Source organism: Heterodontus francisci, chromosome 11 (assembly GCF_036365525.1).
Source record: "Heterodontus francisci isolate sHetFra1 chromosome 11, sHetFra1.hap1, whole genome shotgun sequence".
Lineage (NCBI taxonomy): Eukaryota > Metazoa > Chordata > Chondrichthyes > Heterodontiformes > Heterodontidae > Heterodontus > Heterodontus francisci.
The window spans coordinates 109,553,350-109,571,486 of record NC_090381.1 but is presented as its reverse complement, the minus strand read 5'-3'; the positions used below and the strand labels follow the sequence as shown (position 1 = coordinate 109,571,486).

At 43.9% G+C, this 18,137-nt stretch overlaps 1 protein-coding gene across 1 annotated transcript in view; it reads right to left on the bottom strand.

Moving 5' to 3' along the window:
- nadkb (NAD kinase b) overlaps window positions 1-18,137 on the bottom strand; it is a 50,533-nt gene that overhangs the window by 9,991 nt on the left and 22,405 nt on the right. The window contains exons 7-9 of the mRNA XM_068042744.1: window positions 14,230-14,332; window positions 11,528-11,688; window positions 5,870-5,969 (exon numbers count right to left, since the gene is read on the bottom strand). Coding sequence (XP_067898845.1) covers window positions 5,870-5,969; window positions 11,528-11,688; window positions 14,230-14,332 — 364 coding nt within the window. The remainder of the gene's footprint in view (window positions 1-5,869; window positions 5,970-11,527; window positions 11,689-14,229; window positions 14,333-18,137) is intronic.

Sequence of the window (18,137 nt, the reverse complement as noted above, 5' to 3'; positions counted from 1 at the left end):
GAATAGCTTGGCTAGGGACGCGGCTAGCTCTGGAACACCTTTTCAGTACCACAGCCGGAATGCCGTCAGGGCCCACTGCTTTTGCTGTATCCAGTGCCTTCAGTTGTTTCTCAATACCAAATGGAGTGAGTTGAAATGGCTGAAAACTGGCGTCTATGATGGTGAGGAGGCAGAGATGGATCACTCACTTGGCACTTCTGACTGAAGATGGTTGCAAACGTTTCAGCCTGGTCTTTGATACTCAAGTGCTGGGCTCCACACCACCATTCACAACTGGATGTGGCAGGACTGCAGAGCTTTGAGCAGGAGGCGGTGGCGTAGTGGTCTTGTCACTGGACTAGAAACCCAGGGTATTGCTCTGGGGACATGGGTTCGAATGACACAACAGCAGAAGGTGGAATTTCAATTCAATTAATAAATCTGGAATTAAAAGCTAGTCTAATGATGGCCATGAAACCTTGCCGATTGTAGTAAAAACCCATCGGGTTCACTAATGTCCTTTAGGGAAGGGAATCTGCTATCCTTACCTGGTCTGGCCTACATGCGACTCCAGATCCACAGCAATGTGGTTAACTCTTACATGCCGAGCAAGCCACTCAGTTGTATCTAACCACTACGAAGTCAATAAAAAGGAATGAAACCGGACCGACCACCCGGCATCGACCCAGGCACCGGAAACGACAATGGCAAACCCAGCCCTGTCGACCCTGCCAAGTCCTCCTTACTAACAGCTGGGGGCTTGTGCCAAAGTTGGGACAGCTGTCCCACAGACTAGTCAAGCAACAGCCTGACAGTCATACTCACAGAATAATACCTTACAAAGTCCCAGACACTGCCATCACTATCCCTGGGTATGTCCTGTCCCACCAGCAGGTGGCACAGTGGTATACAGTAGGGAGGAAGTTGCACTAGGAGTCTCAACTTTGACTCTGGACCCCATGAAGACTCATGGCATCAGGTCAAAAATGGACAAGGAAACCTCCTGCTGATTACCACCTACCGCCCTCCCTCAGCTGATGAGTCAGTACTCCTCCATGTTGGACACAACTTGGAGGAAGCACTGAGGGTGGCAAGGGCGCAGAATGTACTCCAGGTGGGGGACTTCAATGTCCATCACCAAGATTGGCTCAGTAGCACCACTACTGACCGAGTCCTGAAGGACATAGCTGCTAGACTGGGTCTGCGGCAGGTGGTGAAGGAACCAACAAGAGGGAAAAACATACTTAACCTCATCCTCACCAATCTACCTGCTGCAGATGCATCTGTCCATGACAGTATTGGTAGGAGTGACCACCGCACAGTCCTTGAGGAAACAAAGTCCCACCTTCACATTGAGGATACCGTCCATCGTGTTGTGTGGTACTATCACCATGCTAAATGGGATAGATTTCAACAGATCCAGCAATTCAAAACTGGGCATCCATGAGGCACTGTGGTCCATCAGCAGCAGCAGAATTGTACTCAACCACAATCTATAACCTCGTGGCCCGGCATATCCCCCACTCTACCATTACCTTCAAGCCTGGTTTAATGAAGAGTGCAGGAGGGCATGCCAGGAGCAGCACCAGGCATACCTCAAAATGAGGTGTCAACCTGGTGAAGCTACAACAGAGGACTACCTGTGTGCCAAACTGCGTAAGCAGCATGCAATAGACAGAGCTAAGCAATCCCATAACCAATGGATCAGAACTAAACTCTGCAGTCCTGCCACATCCAGCCGTGAATGGTGGTGGACAATTAACCAACCAACTGGAGGAGGCTGCTCCACAAGTATCCTCATCCTCAATGATAGGGGAGTCCAGCACATCAGTGCGAAAGATAAGGCTAAAACATTTGCAACAATCTTCAGCCAGAAGTGCCGAGTTGATGATCCAGCTCTGCCTCCTCCTGAAGTCCCCAGCAACACAGCTGCCAGACATCAGCCAATTCGATTCACTCCGCGTGATATCAAGAAACACGATTCACTCCGCGTGATATCAAGAAACGACCGAAGGCACTGGATACTGCAAAGGCTATGGGCCCTGATAATATTCCGGCAATAGTACTGAAGACCTGTGTGCCAAAACTTGCCACACCCCTAGCTAAGCTGTTCCAGTACAGCTACAACACTGGCATCTACCCAGCAATGTGGAAAATTGCCCAGGTATGTCCTGTACACAAAAAGCAGGACAAGTCCAACCCTGCCAATTACCGCCCCATCAGTAATCATCAGTAAAGTGATGGAAGGTATCATTAACAGTGCCATCAAGTAGCAATTGCTTAGCAATAACCTGCTCACTGACGCTCAGTTTCGGTTCCGCCAGGGCCACTCAGCTCCTGACCTCATTACAGCTTTGGTTCAAACATGGACAAAAGAGCTGAACTCATGAGGTGAGGTGAGAGTGACTGCCCTCGACATCACGGCAGCATTTGACCGGGTATGGCATCAAGAAGCCCTAGCAAAAACTGAAGTTAATGGGAATCAGGGAGAAAACTCTCCACTGGTTGGAGTCATAACTATCGCAAAGGAAGATGGTTGTAGTTGTTGGAGGTCAATCATCTGAGCTCCTCAGGGTAGTGTCCTAGGCCCAACCATCTTCAACTGCTTGATCAATGACCTTCCTTCAATCATAAGGTCAGAAGTGGGAATGTTCGCTGATGATTGCACAATGTTCAGCACCATTCGTGACTCCTCAGATACTGAAGCAGTCCATGTAGAAATGCAGCAAGACCTGGCCAATATCCAGGCTTGGGCTGATAAGTGGCAAGTAACATTCGTGCCACACAAGTGTTGGGCAATGAACATCTCAAACAAGAGAGAATCTAACCATCTCCCCTAGACATTCAATGGCATTACCATCGCTGAATCCCCCACTATCAACATCCTAGGGGCTACCACAGACCAGAAATTGAACTGGAGTAGCCATATAAATACCGTGGCTACAAGAGCAGTTCAGAGGCTAGGAATCCTGCGGCGAGTAACTCATCTCCTGACTCCCCAAAGCCTAAATACCATCTACAAGGCACTAGTCAGGAGTGGGATGGAGTACTCTCCACTTGCCTGGATGGGTGCAGATCCAACACTCAAGAAGCTCGACACCATCCAGGACAAAGCAGCCCGCTTGATTGGCACCCCATCCACAAACATTCACTCCCTCCACCACCGATACGCAGTGGCAGCAGTGTGTACCAACTACAAGATGCACTGCAGCAACGCACCAAGGCTCCTTAGACAGCACATTCCAAACCCACAACCTCTACCAACTAGAAGGACAAGGGCAGCAAATGCATGGGAACACCACCACCTGCAAGTTCCCCTCCAAGTCACACACCATCCTGACTTGGAACTATATCGCTGTTCCTTCACTGTCGCTGGGTCAAAATCCTGGAACTCCCTTCCTAACAGCACTGTGGGTGTACCTACCTCACATGGACTGCAGCGATTCTCAAAGGCAATTAGGGATGGGCAATAAATGCTGGCCTAGCCAGCGACGCCCACATCCCAGGAATGAATTTTTAAAAAATGTTTGATCTGATCCACAAGTGTGGGATTGCTTTCTTCTGTCTATAGCATGCTGCTTCTGCTGTTTAGCATGCACTTAATCCTGTGTTGTAGCTTCACCAGGATGGCACCTCATTTTTAGTTATGCCTGGTGCTGCTTCTGGCATGCTCTCCTCCACTTTCATTGAACCAGGGTTGATTCCCCCCGCCCCCGCTTGATGGTAATGGTAGAGTGAGGGTTACAGATTGAGATTGAATACAATTCTGTTGCTGCTGATGGCCCTCAGCACCACCCTCAGTGCTTCTTCCAAGTGGAGGAGCACAAGTTTGTCTATTGGGGTGGAATGGCAGCAACGGATTATCAGCAGGAGGTTTCCTTCCCCATATTTGACCTGATGCCATGAGACTTCATGGGGTCGAGAGTCAATGTTGAGGACTCCAGGAGAAACTCCCTCCAGACTGTATACCTGCCAGTGGAACTGGACACACCCGAGGTTGGTGACGCAAGAGTCTGGGACATTGGCTGTAAGTATGATTCAGTATGACTATATCAGGCTGCTGCTTGACTAGACTGTGGGACAGCTCTCCAAATTTTGGCACAAGCCCCCAGATGTTAGCAAGGAGAATTTTGCAGGGTCGACTGGGCAGTTTGTGCCTTTGTTGTATCCAGTGCCTAGGTTGATGCCTGGTGGTCTATCTAGTTTTATTCTTACTGAACTTTTCAGTGGTGGCTAGATACAATTGAGTGGCTTGCTAGACCATTTCACAGGGCAGTTAAGAGTCAACTACATTGTGGGTCTGGAGTCACATGTAGGCCAGACCAAATAAGGATGGCAGATTTCCTTCCCTGAAGGACATTAGTTATCTCTCAACCATCACTAAAACTGATTATTAGGCCATTATCACATTTCTGTTTGTGGGATCTTGCTTTGTGCAAGTTTAATTCAATTCACAGAGTATTTCATTGGCTACTCAGTTCTTGCTTTCTGTGGAAGTTGAAGACAGATTTCCAGAGTTTTCTTAAATTGCTTTCATTTTCTCCCGACCTCTAATTTTTGCCTCTCAGGAGAATCCATGACTGGTTGGGCGATGGGGGGTAAAAGTCAATAGCGTACACAGCTGCACCAAGTCTGTGTGATAGGCTGGATGGACCAGGTGACCTTTCCTCATTTGCCTTTTCATTTGTAGGTATGACAGGACCTCTGCCCACCTAAACTCTCAGCGTGCAGCCAGGAATATGATTTTATTCCATTATTTTCTGTTTGCGATGCTCCTTCCAGTTCTGTGACACTTAAATGAGTTCCAAAGACTAGGGCCTAAATTGTTGAAGGTACAGTCACCAGTGGTGTGACAAAGGGAGGGGGAGATGGACAAGAGGCCATATTGTGGTGCATAGGATTGTAGGGCTGGAGGAATTACAGAAAAATGGAGCGATGAGGCCATGAAGGGTTTTAAACACAAGGACTGGAATTTTAAATTTTAAGCATTAATGAATCAGGAGATAATGTAAGATAGTGAGAACAGGAGTGATGGGTGAGCAGAACAGTGCAAAACTGAACTGGGCACAGCAGAGCTGAAGTTTGTGGAGGGTGGAGGATGGGAGCCCAGCCAGGATGGCAATAGAACAGTCGAATCTAGAGATGACAAAGGTATGCGTGAAGGTTTCAGTAACAAATGGGATTAGGTAAGGATGAAGAAAGGCAATGCGACAGAGGTAGAATCTTTGTGTTGGAGAGGATAGGGCATCAGAATAGGATTCTGATGTTGCAAACAGTCTGATTCAATTGGAGATGAAAAGTTGCATAACTAGCGTATTAGTATGCAGCTCTGCAATAAGTCAATAAAAGTGGGAAAACAAAAACTGTTTGGTTGGATGATCCAATTAGGGCGGCGCAGTGGTTAGCACCGCAGCCTCACAGCTCCAGTGACCCGGGTTCAATTCCGGGTACTGCCTGTGTGGAGTTTGCAAGTTCTCCCTGTGTCTGCGTGGGTTTCCTCCCGCATGCCAAAGACTTGCAGGTTGATAGGTAAATTGGCCATTAGCAATTGCCCCTAGTATAGGTAGGTGGTAGGGAAATATAGGGACAGGTGGGGATGCGGTAGGAATATGGAATTAGTGTAGGATTAGTGTAAATGGGTGGTTGATGGTCGGCACAGACTCGGTGGGCCGAAGGGCCTGTTTCAGTGCTGTATCTCTAAACTAAACTAAACTAAGAAGTTAACATGTGACAACTAACCCATGCAGTATGTGAGCTGAAACAGGGAGGTGGGAGAAATGGATGCAGAAAGAATAATCCACTCCCCAAAAATGTTGGCTCTCAAATTGCTTCCAAAAATTTACAGTTGAGATATAAATAAGTTACAAAAATATTGTATTATTCATCTTACCATCTCCCTGCACAGACGTAATGAGTCTCCCGTCCAAATACAAGTCCACGTTAGAGAGGTATGAGGACGGGCCTCGATCCACCACCACTTCATTCAGCACCTGCAACAACATCCATTCAGAAGAATCAATGTCCAATGATAATGCCATATGATGCAATTAGACTGGAGGAAAAATAGCATTAAACAAAGGATAGCACAATACACTCCAATGCTCTTGTACATAAAAGTACTTTATATTACTAGTGTCACTTTTTCTCTCTATCTGATGCACAAATTTGCTTCAGAAGGCCAAATGAAGATCTCTTCTTCAGTTACTTAGGAAAACTACAAAAGGAACAACCCAAACCTATTAGCACTTAAACATGACCGGGGATAAACAGCAGCAGTGCAGCTATTGCAACTAATGCTCACTTTGCAAGAGATATATCGATTTGGGAGGATGTGCACTGTGCTGGGACCATTTATGTAAATAATTTGCAAATGGGCACAAGCAGAATGATAGGCATTTACTGACAAATTAGGGAGCTTGGCAAACTGATGGAATACAGATTACAGAAGGACACAGGTTACACGACAAAGAGAGGGGCAGGCAGATGACAGATACAGCTCAGTGGAGAGAAATATATAGCTGAGCACTTTCAGAAAAAAGGAGGAAATATATCCTAAATGGCAAGATTCTTAGTGCAGAAACAGATATCTAACGATTCAGACTTGTACATCTGCAAAGGTGGGAAAGCAAGAGAAAAGGCCATGAGATAGTCAAATGGGAACAGTAAAGCAAGCAACTGATGTTGAATTTTTACATGATGTTGTATGGTTAGATGACAACTGCAGAGTGTACTGGGCACTCCCATTATCAGTTTATGCTGAGTTAACTGATCTCATCCAGAGCAACAATACAGATGCTTCAGTTGGCTTAGCACTACTGAGCGAGGACAGAGTAATAGTTAGGGTCCTCATTCCTATTCATTATCCAGTAGCACCTACTGGAAAGTATAGGTGCCTAATGTGGGAACACTAAAGATCTGCAACCAGAACCTACAATTAATTTTCAAGCTACAAAGTTCCATGACCAAAAATAATGATTGAACTCGTGACAGTCCTGAACCTGCAGTTGCCTTAATAGTATACAGCTCCACTTTAATAGAACAAAGCTTCAAACAGGAGCAAGTAAACCTAGGGGTTCAGACACTTAAGAGGTGGAAGGAGAAGTTGATATAGGTGTTAAAAAATGCTATAACCAAGGTCTTATAAATGGGGCACTGGGTATAAAAGTAAGAATGCTAAATCTATACAAAACATTAGTTAGGTTGTAGTAGAATACTGATCAGGTTTTGGGATCCTTAACTGAGCAAGGATGAATATTGAAGTGATATAAAGACAGAGCTGTTCAAAATTATGAAGCGAACTGAAATGGTTTCCACTGGTCAGTACATCAGTAACCGGAGAGCATAAGTTTATCAACAGAATAAAGAGGGGGACTGGGAAGAGTTTTTTTTCTTACAATAGATTTTTTTTTATACCCAGTGTTTTTCGGCCCTATTAGAAAGAGGTGGAAACAAAATCCATAATAGCTTTTAAAAGGTGAATAAAGATTTGAAAAATGAAAAATTCAGAAGAAAGTGGGGATGGCTGTTTCAGGGAGCCAGCACAGTCACATTGGGCCAAATGGCCTCCTTCTGTTCAGTAAAATTCAATGACTGTACTACACATGGTTTTCACCCCTGTCCTTATAAAAAGGTAAATCAATGTATTCATGTTACTGGAGATTCACTAGCATAAAAGAGAAGAAAGACACATCATCAATGTAGCTAAAGGGGCTGCATTCCTTGTTAACATTTCATTATAACACTGGAAACAGCCATCTCCTAGAAACAGTGAAGCTGTGGAATTTCTAACCAATTCTATTTACAACTCAAGCCATATTTCACCACTTATTTAAGCAGGGTTGTATTATTCACTCAGTGTATTCTGTGTTTCACTGCAGGTTGTTACCCGAATTAGTTTTATTGAACAAGATTATAGAATGCCACATTATACAGACTGTACTACAGCAAGTTCTAGTGCAAGCTTTCTGTCTGTACAACATGATGGCTTTTCTCATCACACTGATGTAGAATCTGTAACAGAATTCCAGACTGAAACAGTTGATCTCAGCTCAATACTGTTTATCAAATTAAGTGCAAGACCAGCCAGAGGTGGTAACTTCAGCTTTTACAGCAGCTGCAGTTTAACCACGACTACTAAAAGCGAGAGGGAAACTGTAAAATTAAACTTTAAAATGCTCCCACAAGTTTGCTGGATCCCATTTACGTATAAAGAACCAACAGGACACGCCTCATGCACTTTAATGTTAAGGTGCCACCGGTGCTCTGAGTACTTGGGCATGGAACTTGCTTTAATTAACTAGACAGAGGTGCAAAGAGGGTGGTATAACTTGCTGTTGGCTGGCACTGCTGTAACGTACATGCCACTCTGTAAATGGTAAGGGTCTGGTACACCAACTTCACGCACAGTCATCATCTCCTGTTCAGCAAACCAGGATGTTGGCAACACCTCATTAATGAAGCAGAAATATTCACAAGCTTCAGCTCTATCTACTGGCTACAGCTAACACTGCCTCAGTGCCAGATCTGAGAAAAAGTACATGCATTCAGTTGTGCCAAACAGCAGTCAGGTCACCCTTTACAGAATGCATGCAGTTCTCTAGTCGGGGACACAAGTTTTTTTTCAGACAAAAACTGACACCTATATTGGCTACATTGGCCTTGGAAGGAGAGCAGCGCAGATTCATCTGTATATTTCCAGGCCTCCTTGGGTTAGATTGAGAGGATAGATTACACAAACCAGGATTGTATTCCCTGGAATATAGATGCTTTGATTGAGGTTTTTAGGATTTCGAAAGAATTGGTAGGGTAGATAGAGAAAACATTTTCCTGTGGTCTGAGTCTCGAACAAGGGGACATAACTTCAAAATAAGAGCCAGGCCATTCAGAAGAGAAGTTAGAAAACACTTCCTTCACATAAGGAGCAGCAGAAGCTGAAACTCCTCCTCTCCCCCACCCCCAACAAAAAGCAGCAGATACTAGCTCAATTAATCATTTTAAATCTGAGATCGATAGATTTTTGCTTGGCTAAGGGCATTAAAGAAATTAAAGGATATGGAGCCAAGGCATGATCTCATTGAATGTCAGAAACTCGAGAGGCCGAATAATCAATTCTATCCTTATGCATCATAAAAGGAGATGTTAGGTCAGGTGACCAAAAGCTTGGTCAGAGGTAGGGTTAAGAAGTGCTTCAAGAGAAGGAAAAAAGGGTGAGCACGTAACTAATAGATGTCTGATAGAACCAAACAGCTTCAGTCGCAGAATGCTGCACACTGAAGCTATACCATGACTTCCAGTTTCCCACCTTAACCACACTGGGTATGGTGGTATAGTGGTTATATTACTGGACTAGTCATGGAGACTAATAATCCTGAAAGTGAAAACTCAATGACAGTTTGAGAATTTGAATTCAGTTTCAGAAATAAAATGGTGACCATGGATTGTCATAAAAATCCAACTTATTTACTAATGTCCTATCGGAAACAAATCTGCCTGGTCCAGCCAATATGAGACTCCAGATCCACACCAACATGAGCCAAAAGCAAGGCATTCACTGTATTAAAGAGTACCACTCCCTTCTCACAGCAACTAGGGATGTGCAATAAATAGCAGCCTTGCCAGCGACATCCACATCCCAAGAAATTTTTTTTAAACTAAAGGCCAGTTCCCAAAAAGTTTCGAAGAAGGGTCACTGACCCGAAACGTTAACTCTGCTTCTCTTTCTACAGATGCTGCCAGACCTGCTGAGTGAATCCAGCATTTCTTGTTTTTGTCCCAAAAAGATACATTGTTTTCAAAAAGCCACAGCCAGGTCCCACACCTACATTCAGGATTTTTACCTGCCTTGCTTCCGTGAGCATACCCTCCACTCTGCTAACAGAATTCTCCTCACCCTTCACTCTTTCCTCTCTATTACCGGCAGCAGCTTGCTCAACCACTGTGCTTATGCCTTTTTATTTTTCATTATTTGTTCTCAGGATATGTAGGACAGGCAAAGCTGCATTTATTTCCCATCCCCAGTTGTACTGAGGTGGTGGTGGGCTGCCTACTTGAACCTTGTGGTGATGGTGCTCACACGATGGGTGTTTGGTACAGTATTCCAGAATACTGGGTCCTCAACGATGACAGAACACGCTTATACATCCAAATCAGAATGGTATATAATTTGGAGAGAAATTTGAGGTGATGGTATTCCAATGATCTTGCTCTTGCCCAGCGGCAGAAATTCCCTGCCAATGCCCTTCACCAGGTCACTTGCTTTCAAATTCTTCCTCAAAAACCCTTTCTCTGCGCTTGGTGCCCCTTTTAGTTCTTTCCTCCTCATCATAAAGACATCTTCCTGAACAGAAGCAGTTTCAGAAACACAATCCGTTGCTTCTACTTCATTGGACAAAGCACTGACAGGTCAGGAGAACACGGTCATCCATGTCTGAAGCTCTTAGGTTCAAGTACCATTCCAGAGACCCGAACACAAAATATGGGCTGACACTCCAGAGCAGTACTAAGGAAGTGCTGCATTGTTGTATTAAACTGATGCCCCATCTGCCTCTCAAGTGGATGCAAAAGATCCCACGGCGTCATTCAGAGCCAACTGTAGAGTTTTCCCTGGTGTCCTAGGCCAATATTTATTTCTCAATCAAAACCTAAAAACAGATTAACTGGTCATTACTCACTGCATTGCTGTTAGTGGGATCCTGCCCTCCGCACACTGGCTGCTACGTTTCCCACATTACAACAGTGATTACACTTCAAAAGTATTCAAACGTATTCCACAGACTGTCAAATCCAATTAGCTTGTCCTGAGGTTATGAAAAGCACTATATAATTGCAAGTCCTATCCTTTCTTTCAGCAAGGTGTAGTTCGTCGTAGAATGGGGGGAAATTGTGGGGCACAAGACCAAAAACCAGCAAAAGTAATCCTACTTACCAAAGTGTACACACTGCTGGCTAAACGTAGAGTGCGACTGAAAGTGATACTGGAACCGAAAACCCTTCCCCTGGTTAGGAACACATGAAGGCTATTGCTCAATTTTGTGAGCCATTAAAGCTCCGTCATTTTAATTCCCATTCCTCCATATAATCTTATTGTGGTCAGTTCCTATATTAGCACCCATCTCCATTTTCAACACTCTGCATCTATGGCCTTCTGGAGCAGCACATTTCACATTTCAACCATTTATACGAAGAAATATTTTTCTTAATTTGCTATTCACCTCGTTATAAAACAACACAGAAGAGAATGGGGAGATCAAAACTAGCAGTCATAAATATATGATAGATACTCGTAAATCCAATCAGGAATTCAGGAAAAAATCCATTCCCCAAAGCAGTGAGAATGTGAAACTCACGACCATGTAGCATATATGGCACTACTGTATCTTAGAACATTTATATTTTTTAAATTCCTATTCCTTTTATAATTTTATGCAAAAAAATTCCTCACAGTTGTGAATTTTTTTTCTAATTTACAACTCAGGCTGCATTTTTCCCTCCTACATTCCCGTTATGGATGGGAGTTTGCAGAAGGAATTATGGTCATGTCTACACATACATGTAGTACTTGCACGAAGGCTTTTCCTGCCTCATTGTCAATATGACTCGTTGGGACCAGTCCGTTATCCTGCACTTGGTACTGCCTCTCCACTTCTGCTGTTTTTAACTCCTTAACCACCTTCACCTTCAGGCGGCTCCTCAGAATTATCCTGGCATCTCCTAAACAAAGACAAGGTTCCAAAATAAGCTGCATTCACTGAGATTTCCAGTATTGGTCACTCTCCTACCAGTTAACATAACAAGACAAGTACAGATTAGGAAGCAGGTGGTCACCTTAGCTTATCTATCTAAAATAAACACAGATATTTTGAACCACCTCCTCATCACAGTATCTACTGGCCCTTAATTCAAGGTTTTTACCTCTAGTACTCAATCCAGAGGTCCATCCCAAGCATTGGTTGCTCAATGTGTGAAGAACATCCACAGTCCTAAATCTGTCATCCAAAAGTGCCCTTCTGTTCTACTTTCATGACATACCTGGAGGTAAAACTTGCCTCTTTACCATCCGACAAGCCCCTCTCAGGTCCGTTCTCAGTTGCTTCGTCTCAATACAGAGGAGGTTTAGCTTCTCCCAAGTCTTCCTTTATCAATGGTGACATTACTCTGTACTTGCACCAAGACTTCAATGTGTTGGTGACCAAATCTGGGCATAATAATTGCAACCAGAGTAACATACAGTTTTTTGTTCTTTCTTGGGTTGGGGGCGTCGCTGGCAAGGACAGCATTTGTTGCCCATCCTTAATTGCCCTTGACTGAGTGGCTTGTTAGGCCATTTCAGACGGCATTTAAGAGTCAATCACATTGCTGTGGGTCCTGAGTCACACATATGCCAGGCCAGGTAAGGACAGATTTCCTTCCCTAAAGGACATTAGTGAACCAGATGAGTTGTTACAACAATGGATGATAGTTTCATGGCACCATTACTGAAACTAGCTTTCAATTCCAGATGCAGCTATGAGGAAAGATTGGATAGGCTGGGGCTGTTATCCTTGGAACAGAGAAGGCTGAGAGGAGATTTGATTGAAATGTACTAAATTGTGAGGGGCCTGGATTGAATGGATGTGAAGGGCCTATTCACCTTAGCAGAGAGGTCAGTGACCAGGGGACATAGATTTAAAGTGATTGGTAGAAAGATTAGAGGGGAGATGAGGAATTTTCTTTTTCACCCAGAGGGTGGTGGGGGTCTGGAACTCACTGCCTGAAAGGGTAGTCGAGGCAGAAACCCTCAACTCATTCAAAAGGTGTCTGGATTTGCACCTCAAGTGCCGTAGCCTGTAGGGCTATGGACCAAATGCTGGGTAACTCATTTTCCGGCCGATGCAGACAAAATGGGCCAAGTGGCCTCTCTCTGTGCCGTAAACTTTCTATGATTCTATGTGATTGTATGGTGGATCACTGAATGACCTACAGCTATTCCTATGGCGGTCTATTGCCACAGTCTACACTCCTGAATATAAAAGTGCATTTTTACTTAAAAAGGAACTGCAGTATTTGCTCTAAAGGCCAGCTATCCGACCCGAATCCAACGACATGTGTCGAGTTGGGTTGCACTTCTGGGTCCGGCATTCGGGCTCAGATCTGGCCAGGTCGGACACGCTCTATCACAGTTAAGTGGCTCCAATGTTAATTTAATTTTTGGACTAGAAAGGTGGTTTTGTTAGTTATTTTAAGCTTGCGCAGATCAGCAAAGTGAAAAACGGATGGCAAGTTAACTGGTGGTTGGGTCGGGTCAGGTTGGGCACGGGAGAAAAATGGAAGGACTCGGGCCGGGGGCGGGTTTTTGTTTTGCAGACCCGAGCAGGCCTTTAATTTGCTCTATGCACGATACGTTACAAAAGACTCCCCTTCACAATGCCACCCTTAAATATGGCAATTAGTAGATTTCCTTCTATCATATTTAAATTCCATTAATTCTTGCAAAAAACAAATCAAGACAGTTTCTCGAAGTTGAGACATATTGATAAGTATGAGGTGCGCTACAGGAAAAGGTAGGACAAGACCAAATGCAATATGCGGGGAAAATAGTAGCACAGACTTGAGGGGCCAAAGGGCCCATTTCTGAGCTGTAACATTCCACTTTTCTAACTCTTAGTAACTTTATGTTGCCTTCATTGCCAACATCCATTATCATTCAAAAATCACTAGTCCGGCAATTCAATTTCCTACTGATTCACCCGCAGTTGCACAGCCCCCCAATGCAGGCTGTTAATTATACAACAATTTGCTAGTTATAAAAGTTGGCAAAAGGTAACATGACTTTAACTGTAATAGTCTGTCTCAAGACTGCCTACAATAGGCAGCGCAATCGGGATCAGCAGGCATGTATAAGGGGAAGAAAAAAATTCACTCAAATCAATGCATTTCTGTGATCTTAATATATCATCTGAAATCATACCAATCACTGCCAACAGTGATCAAAAACCCATCAGTATGTCAGCCAAGTGCCAAGTAGCTCATAGTTTTCTCCCCAGACACAACCCAAGCCAGGGACAGAATCTATAACCATACTGCTCAGTGTTTTTTCCAATACAGTTTGACATAGCTTGAGAATTCACAAATGCACTGCACTTTACTGGAATTCCTCTGACAAGAAATTATCACCAAATAAAGGTCAGACTGAACCTTGGATCCAGTATTTAACAAACGCTAACAGCATCCCACACAGAGAAAAAGGTTCCAAAATATTCTGTTCATTCATACCTTCAATCACATTAGTCATTTCTGTCCTGTAAGACTCAAATTTAAAAGGCGTGAGAAATCCGAGTGAGCCGAGATGGAATGCCATGACAGGAGGGACGCTGGTCTGGAAAAAAAAACAGTAGTTAGCCACACAAAGCTGACCTGCCAAGTCTGTGCTGATACTGTGTAAATAAAGAGTAACTCCATATCTGCTGTCATGTGACCCATGAGCCCCCTCTAGCCCTCCGTCAGTTACACCACCATGCAAATTTTGGGCAGCCTGGGATGTTGAAACAACGCCAAAGAGCAAGTAGTCACAACTGGAGCATTAACAAGAGAAGGGAAAAGTCGATAATTGGGAGATGGTGTTTCATTCAAATGCAAATTAGATACGATTTCTTTCAGAAAATATTTCAGGATCCAAAATATGAGTAATTTAAACAATGTGGTGAGTATAGCACGTTTGTGGGGGGGGGGGGGGGGCGGGGGGGTGGAGAGGGCAGGGGGGAGAAAAAGAGATGACTTTGGACCTATGGTTCCCAAAGCTCTCCATCACTGGGGGTTTTCCTCACCTCATGTCTGTTGTAGACTGCAGTAACTCAAGCCTCCTTCAACAGTACCTTCCAAACCCAAGACCTCTTCTACCTAGAAGGACAAGGGCAACAGATGTATGGGAACACCAACACCTGCACGTTCCCCTCCAAGTCACACACCATCCTAACTTGGAACTACATTGCTGCCTCTTCACTATCGCTGGGTCAAAATCCTGGAACTCCCCAACAGCACTTTAGACGTACCTGCAACACATGGACTATAGCGGTTCAGAAAAGCAGCTCACCAACACCTTCTCAAGCACAATATGGATGGGCAATAAATGCTGGCATTGCCAGGGATGCTCACATCCCATGAACGAATTTCAAAAAGTTGATAGCGATTAATTTCTATGATCAGTCAACAACTCCATTATCGTGACATGCAACTATCAGGACAGCAGAAGGCAAACTAGATGGACCATGGTCTTTTTTCATCTGTACCTATGGAGTTGTAGTTAGGGTGTACAGTCAGCATCAACACCTTAATTTCAAGAAGGATGAATCAGCCAAGGTTTCCATGCTATTCAGTGACGCCTATTGGAAATTTCACACATCTCAATGTCAAGTAAGGAGAGGATCCCACTCAGATGTGAGAGCATAGGTCATAGTCGAATGGCTTACTGATAATTCCTGCCTATGCAAAGACAGCCTAAAGAGCACTCATGTGACCAAAACCAACAAGAAGTCAACACCTTCATTAGCGAGAAGGATGACACTGGCAAAGGGAACCAATTCATGACGAGGACCAAAGGATGCCTCACCACTTGAAAGAAACTCATTACGCTGCAAGCATCAGGAATAAATTGAAAATAGCCTAACCATTAGGGGCTGTAACAATGCTGGAACTTAGGCTGTTGGGGGGGGGGGGGGGGGGGGGGGGGGCGGGAAGTACATGTTAACTGTACATCAATTACTTTTAATTGTGGCTGAGTTAGTCAGATTTTTGATCCAAAGGGAGAAAAGGGTTAGGTGGGGGGCAGGCAGGAACATTGATTTCAGGCCACAATCAGATCACCTATGATCTTACTGAATGGCAGAATAGTTTCGAGGGGCAAACTGGCCTACTCCTACTTCCATGTTAGCTTATGTGCAGGTGGTGGGCATTAACTTGGGTTTCACTGAAGCACATTGTCATGCAGGCCCCCACCTACCAAGAATGAGGCACACTAATTTCGTCACATGGACATTAAATTTCAAATTGTTGCTGGGAAGAGGAGAAGGCCTGTGACAAGGGGTTGCCAGGTGCTTGGCTGGAAAGACATTTTTGCATATTAAAAGACAGTGCGTGGAACAAAGAAGCTATGCCCTGCTCCAATACAATCCACAAACAGACATGGTCAAACCAGTCAGTCAGTCAGATGACTAACCTGCTTGGCAGTCTAGGCTTTTTTCTGAATTGTAGAGTTTTGAACTGAGAGCCTGCAGAAAGCTTTTTGTTCCTGGATTGACAAGACTTCTCCTGGCTGGCTCGCCACAGCCTCTCCTGGTTGTTCCCATCTCTTTCGCACAGAACTCCAAAACCCACTGAAGCCACATGATGCCCAAGAGAGAAAAGTCTCCTACAGCGAACAAGGTTTAAGAAGAATACTGGGCCCCAACAAAAAGCAAGATCTATCTACAATCAAGGACTCAGTGAGCTCGAAGAACCATAACAACTCTTCAGATATTGCCTCAAACTTTTCAACTTTATTTTTCTTCTGCTCTTTCTGTCTCTATTTGCATGTGTGTTTCGCGTATGCATGCTAGCATGGGCGCGTCCTGTATTCGTAGATGTTAACTGAATTAGAGTTTAAGTTTAATAAATTTCAACTTTTCTTCTTTAAACCTAAGAAAGCCTGTTTGTGCTGATTTATTTGCCTTATAATTGGAAAGCGGTAAACAAGGATTCACCACGGGGGAACTAAAAACACGGTGTGTTTTAAATTAAACCCTGTTACAGTAAGACCAGGTGAAGGCTGAAAGGGAACCTAGACCTCTTTCTCACCTGGTCGTAACAACATATAAAGACAGACTTATTGAAACTGTGCTGTGGTTAAGTTAGGAAGTGTGAACTTGTAATGTTTAACTCTGTCAAAAACATTTTTAAGACTGAGTAAGGATCGGATCCAGTACTGTCCTTCGCCAATTGGCTATCCGGAGATGAACAGTGTGGGTTTATAACTTTTGAAAAGCACATCCAGTAATTATGTCCAGTAGTTTGGAACTCAAATTCTGATGAGTTCTGATGAAAGGTCACCCACCTGAAACGTTAACTCTATTTCTCTCTCCACAGATGCTGCCAGACCTGCTGTGTATTTCCAGCACTTTGTATTTTATTTCAAATTTCCAGCATCTGCAGTATTTTGCTTTTAGTTTGGAACTGAATCCCATCTCATCAAGGGACTTCAGTAGTAATCAGAATGAGTAAATTTTCTCACAGCCTGTCCCATTTCCATTTAAATCCAGCCACGAGGCGAAAGCGAAAAGTTCCAGCACCAAAGAAAACATCTGAATAAAACTTTCCTTACAGCAGAACATAAAGCCAATTTCAGAAAGCTTTTATTTGAAACATTATTTCCTACATGTCAGATCCAACAGCCACCTGGGAAGCATCTTCGGTCATGAAATGCAGCAAGTAAATGCCAGTTGTTAATGTGTTTTAGGTCTAATTAAATGAAAGCTCTTTTTTTTGGGTGGAGTTAAAAACACAAAAGAAATGTGTACAGCACAGAAACAGGTCATTCAGCCCAAACCATGTTGGTGTTTTAGCTCAAATCCAGCCTCCTCCCACCCCTCTTCAACCTGTATTTTGTCAGTCCTCCTCAGTTATTAACTGTGCTCCCCACAATTTGGTGTCATGAGCAAATTTTGAAATTATACATCCAACTGTCAAGTCCAAACTGTTGATGTAAATTATGAACAGTGGTCCCAGCACCAATCCTTGTGGAACACCACTGCCCACATTTGGCCAGTCTGAGTAGCTACTCACAACCCCTGCTCTGTTCTCTATACCACAAGCTACACACATAGCATAAAAGTCACCACAAATATGTAAACTATCAGAAATAGGAAGGAATCTGATGACAATGACTGTGTTATCATCTCAGGTTATAACCATAACACTAAGCAGACCCAGTAAAATCCTTAATGCACATACGTTCTTGGAGTTCACTGCTGCGTAAATATTTATACTGATACAATCAACTACTGACCACAAATGATTAGTGTTTGCTAATGCTGTTCACTGGCTCCTTGCATATCAACGATGTAGACAGAGTCTATCAGTTAACATAGCTATTGTATAAAGACTAAGAGACCTTTACAGAACTTATCACTGCACATTAAGCACATCTGACA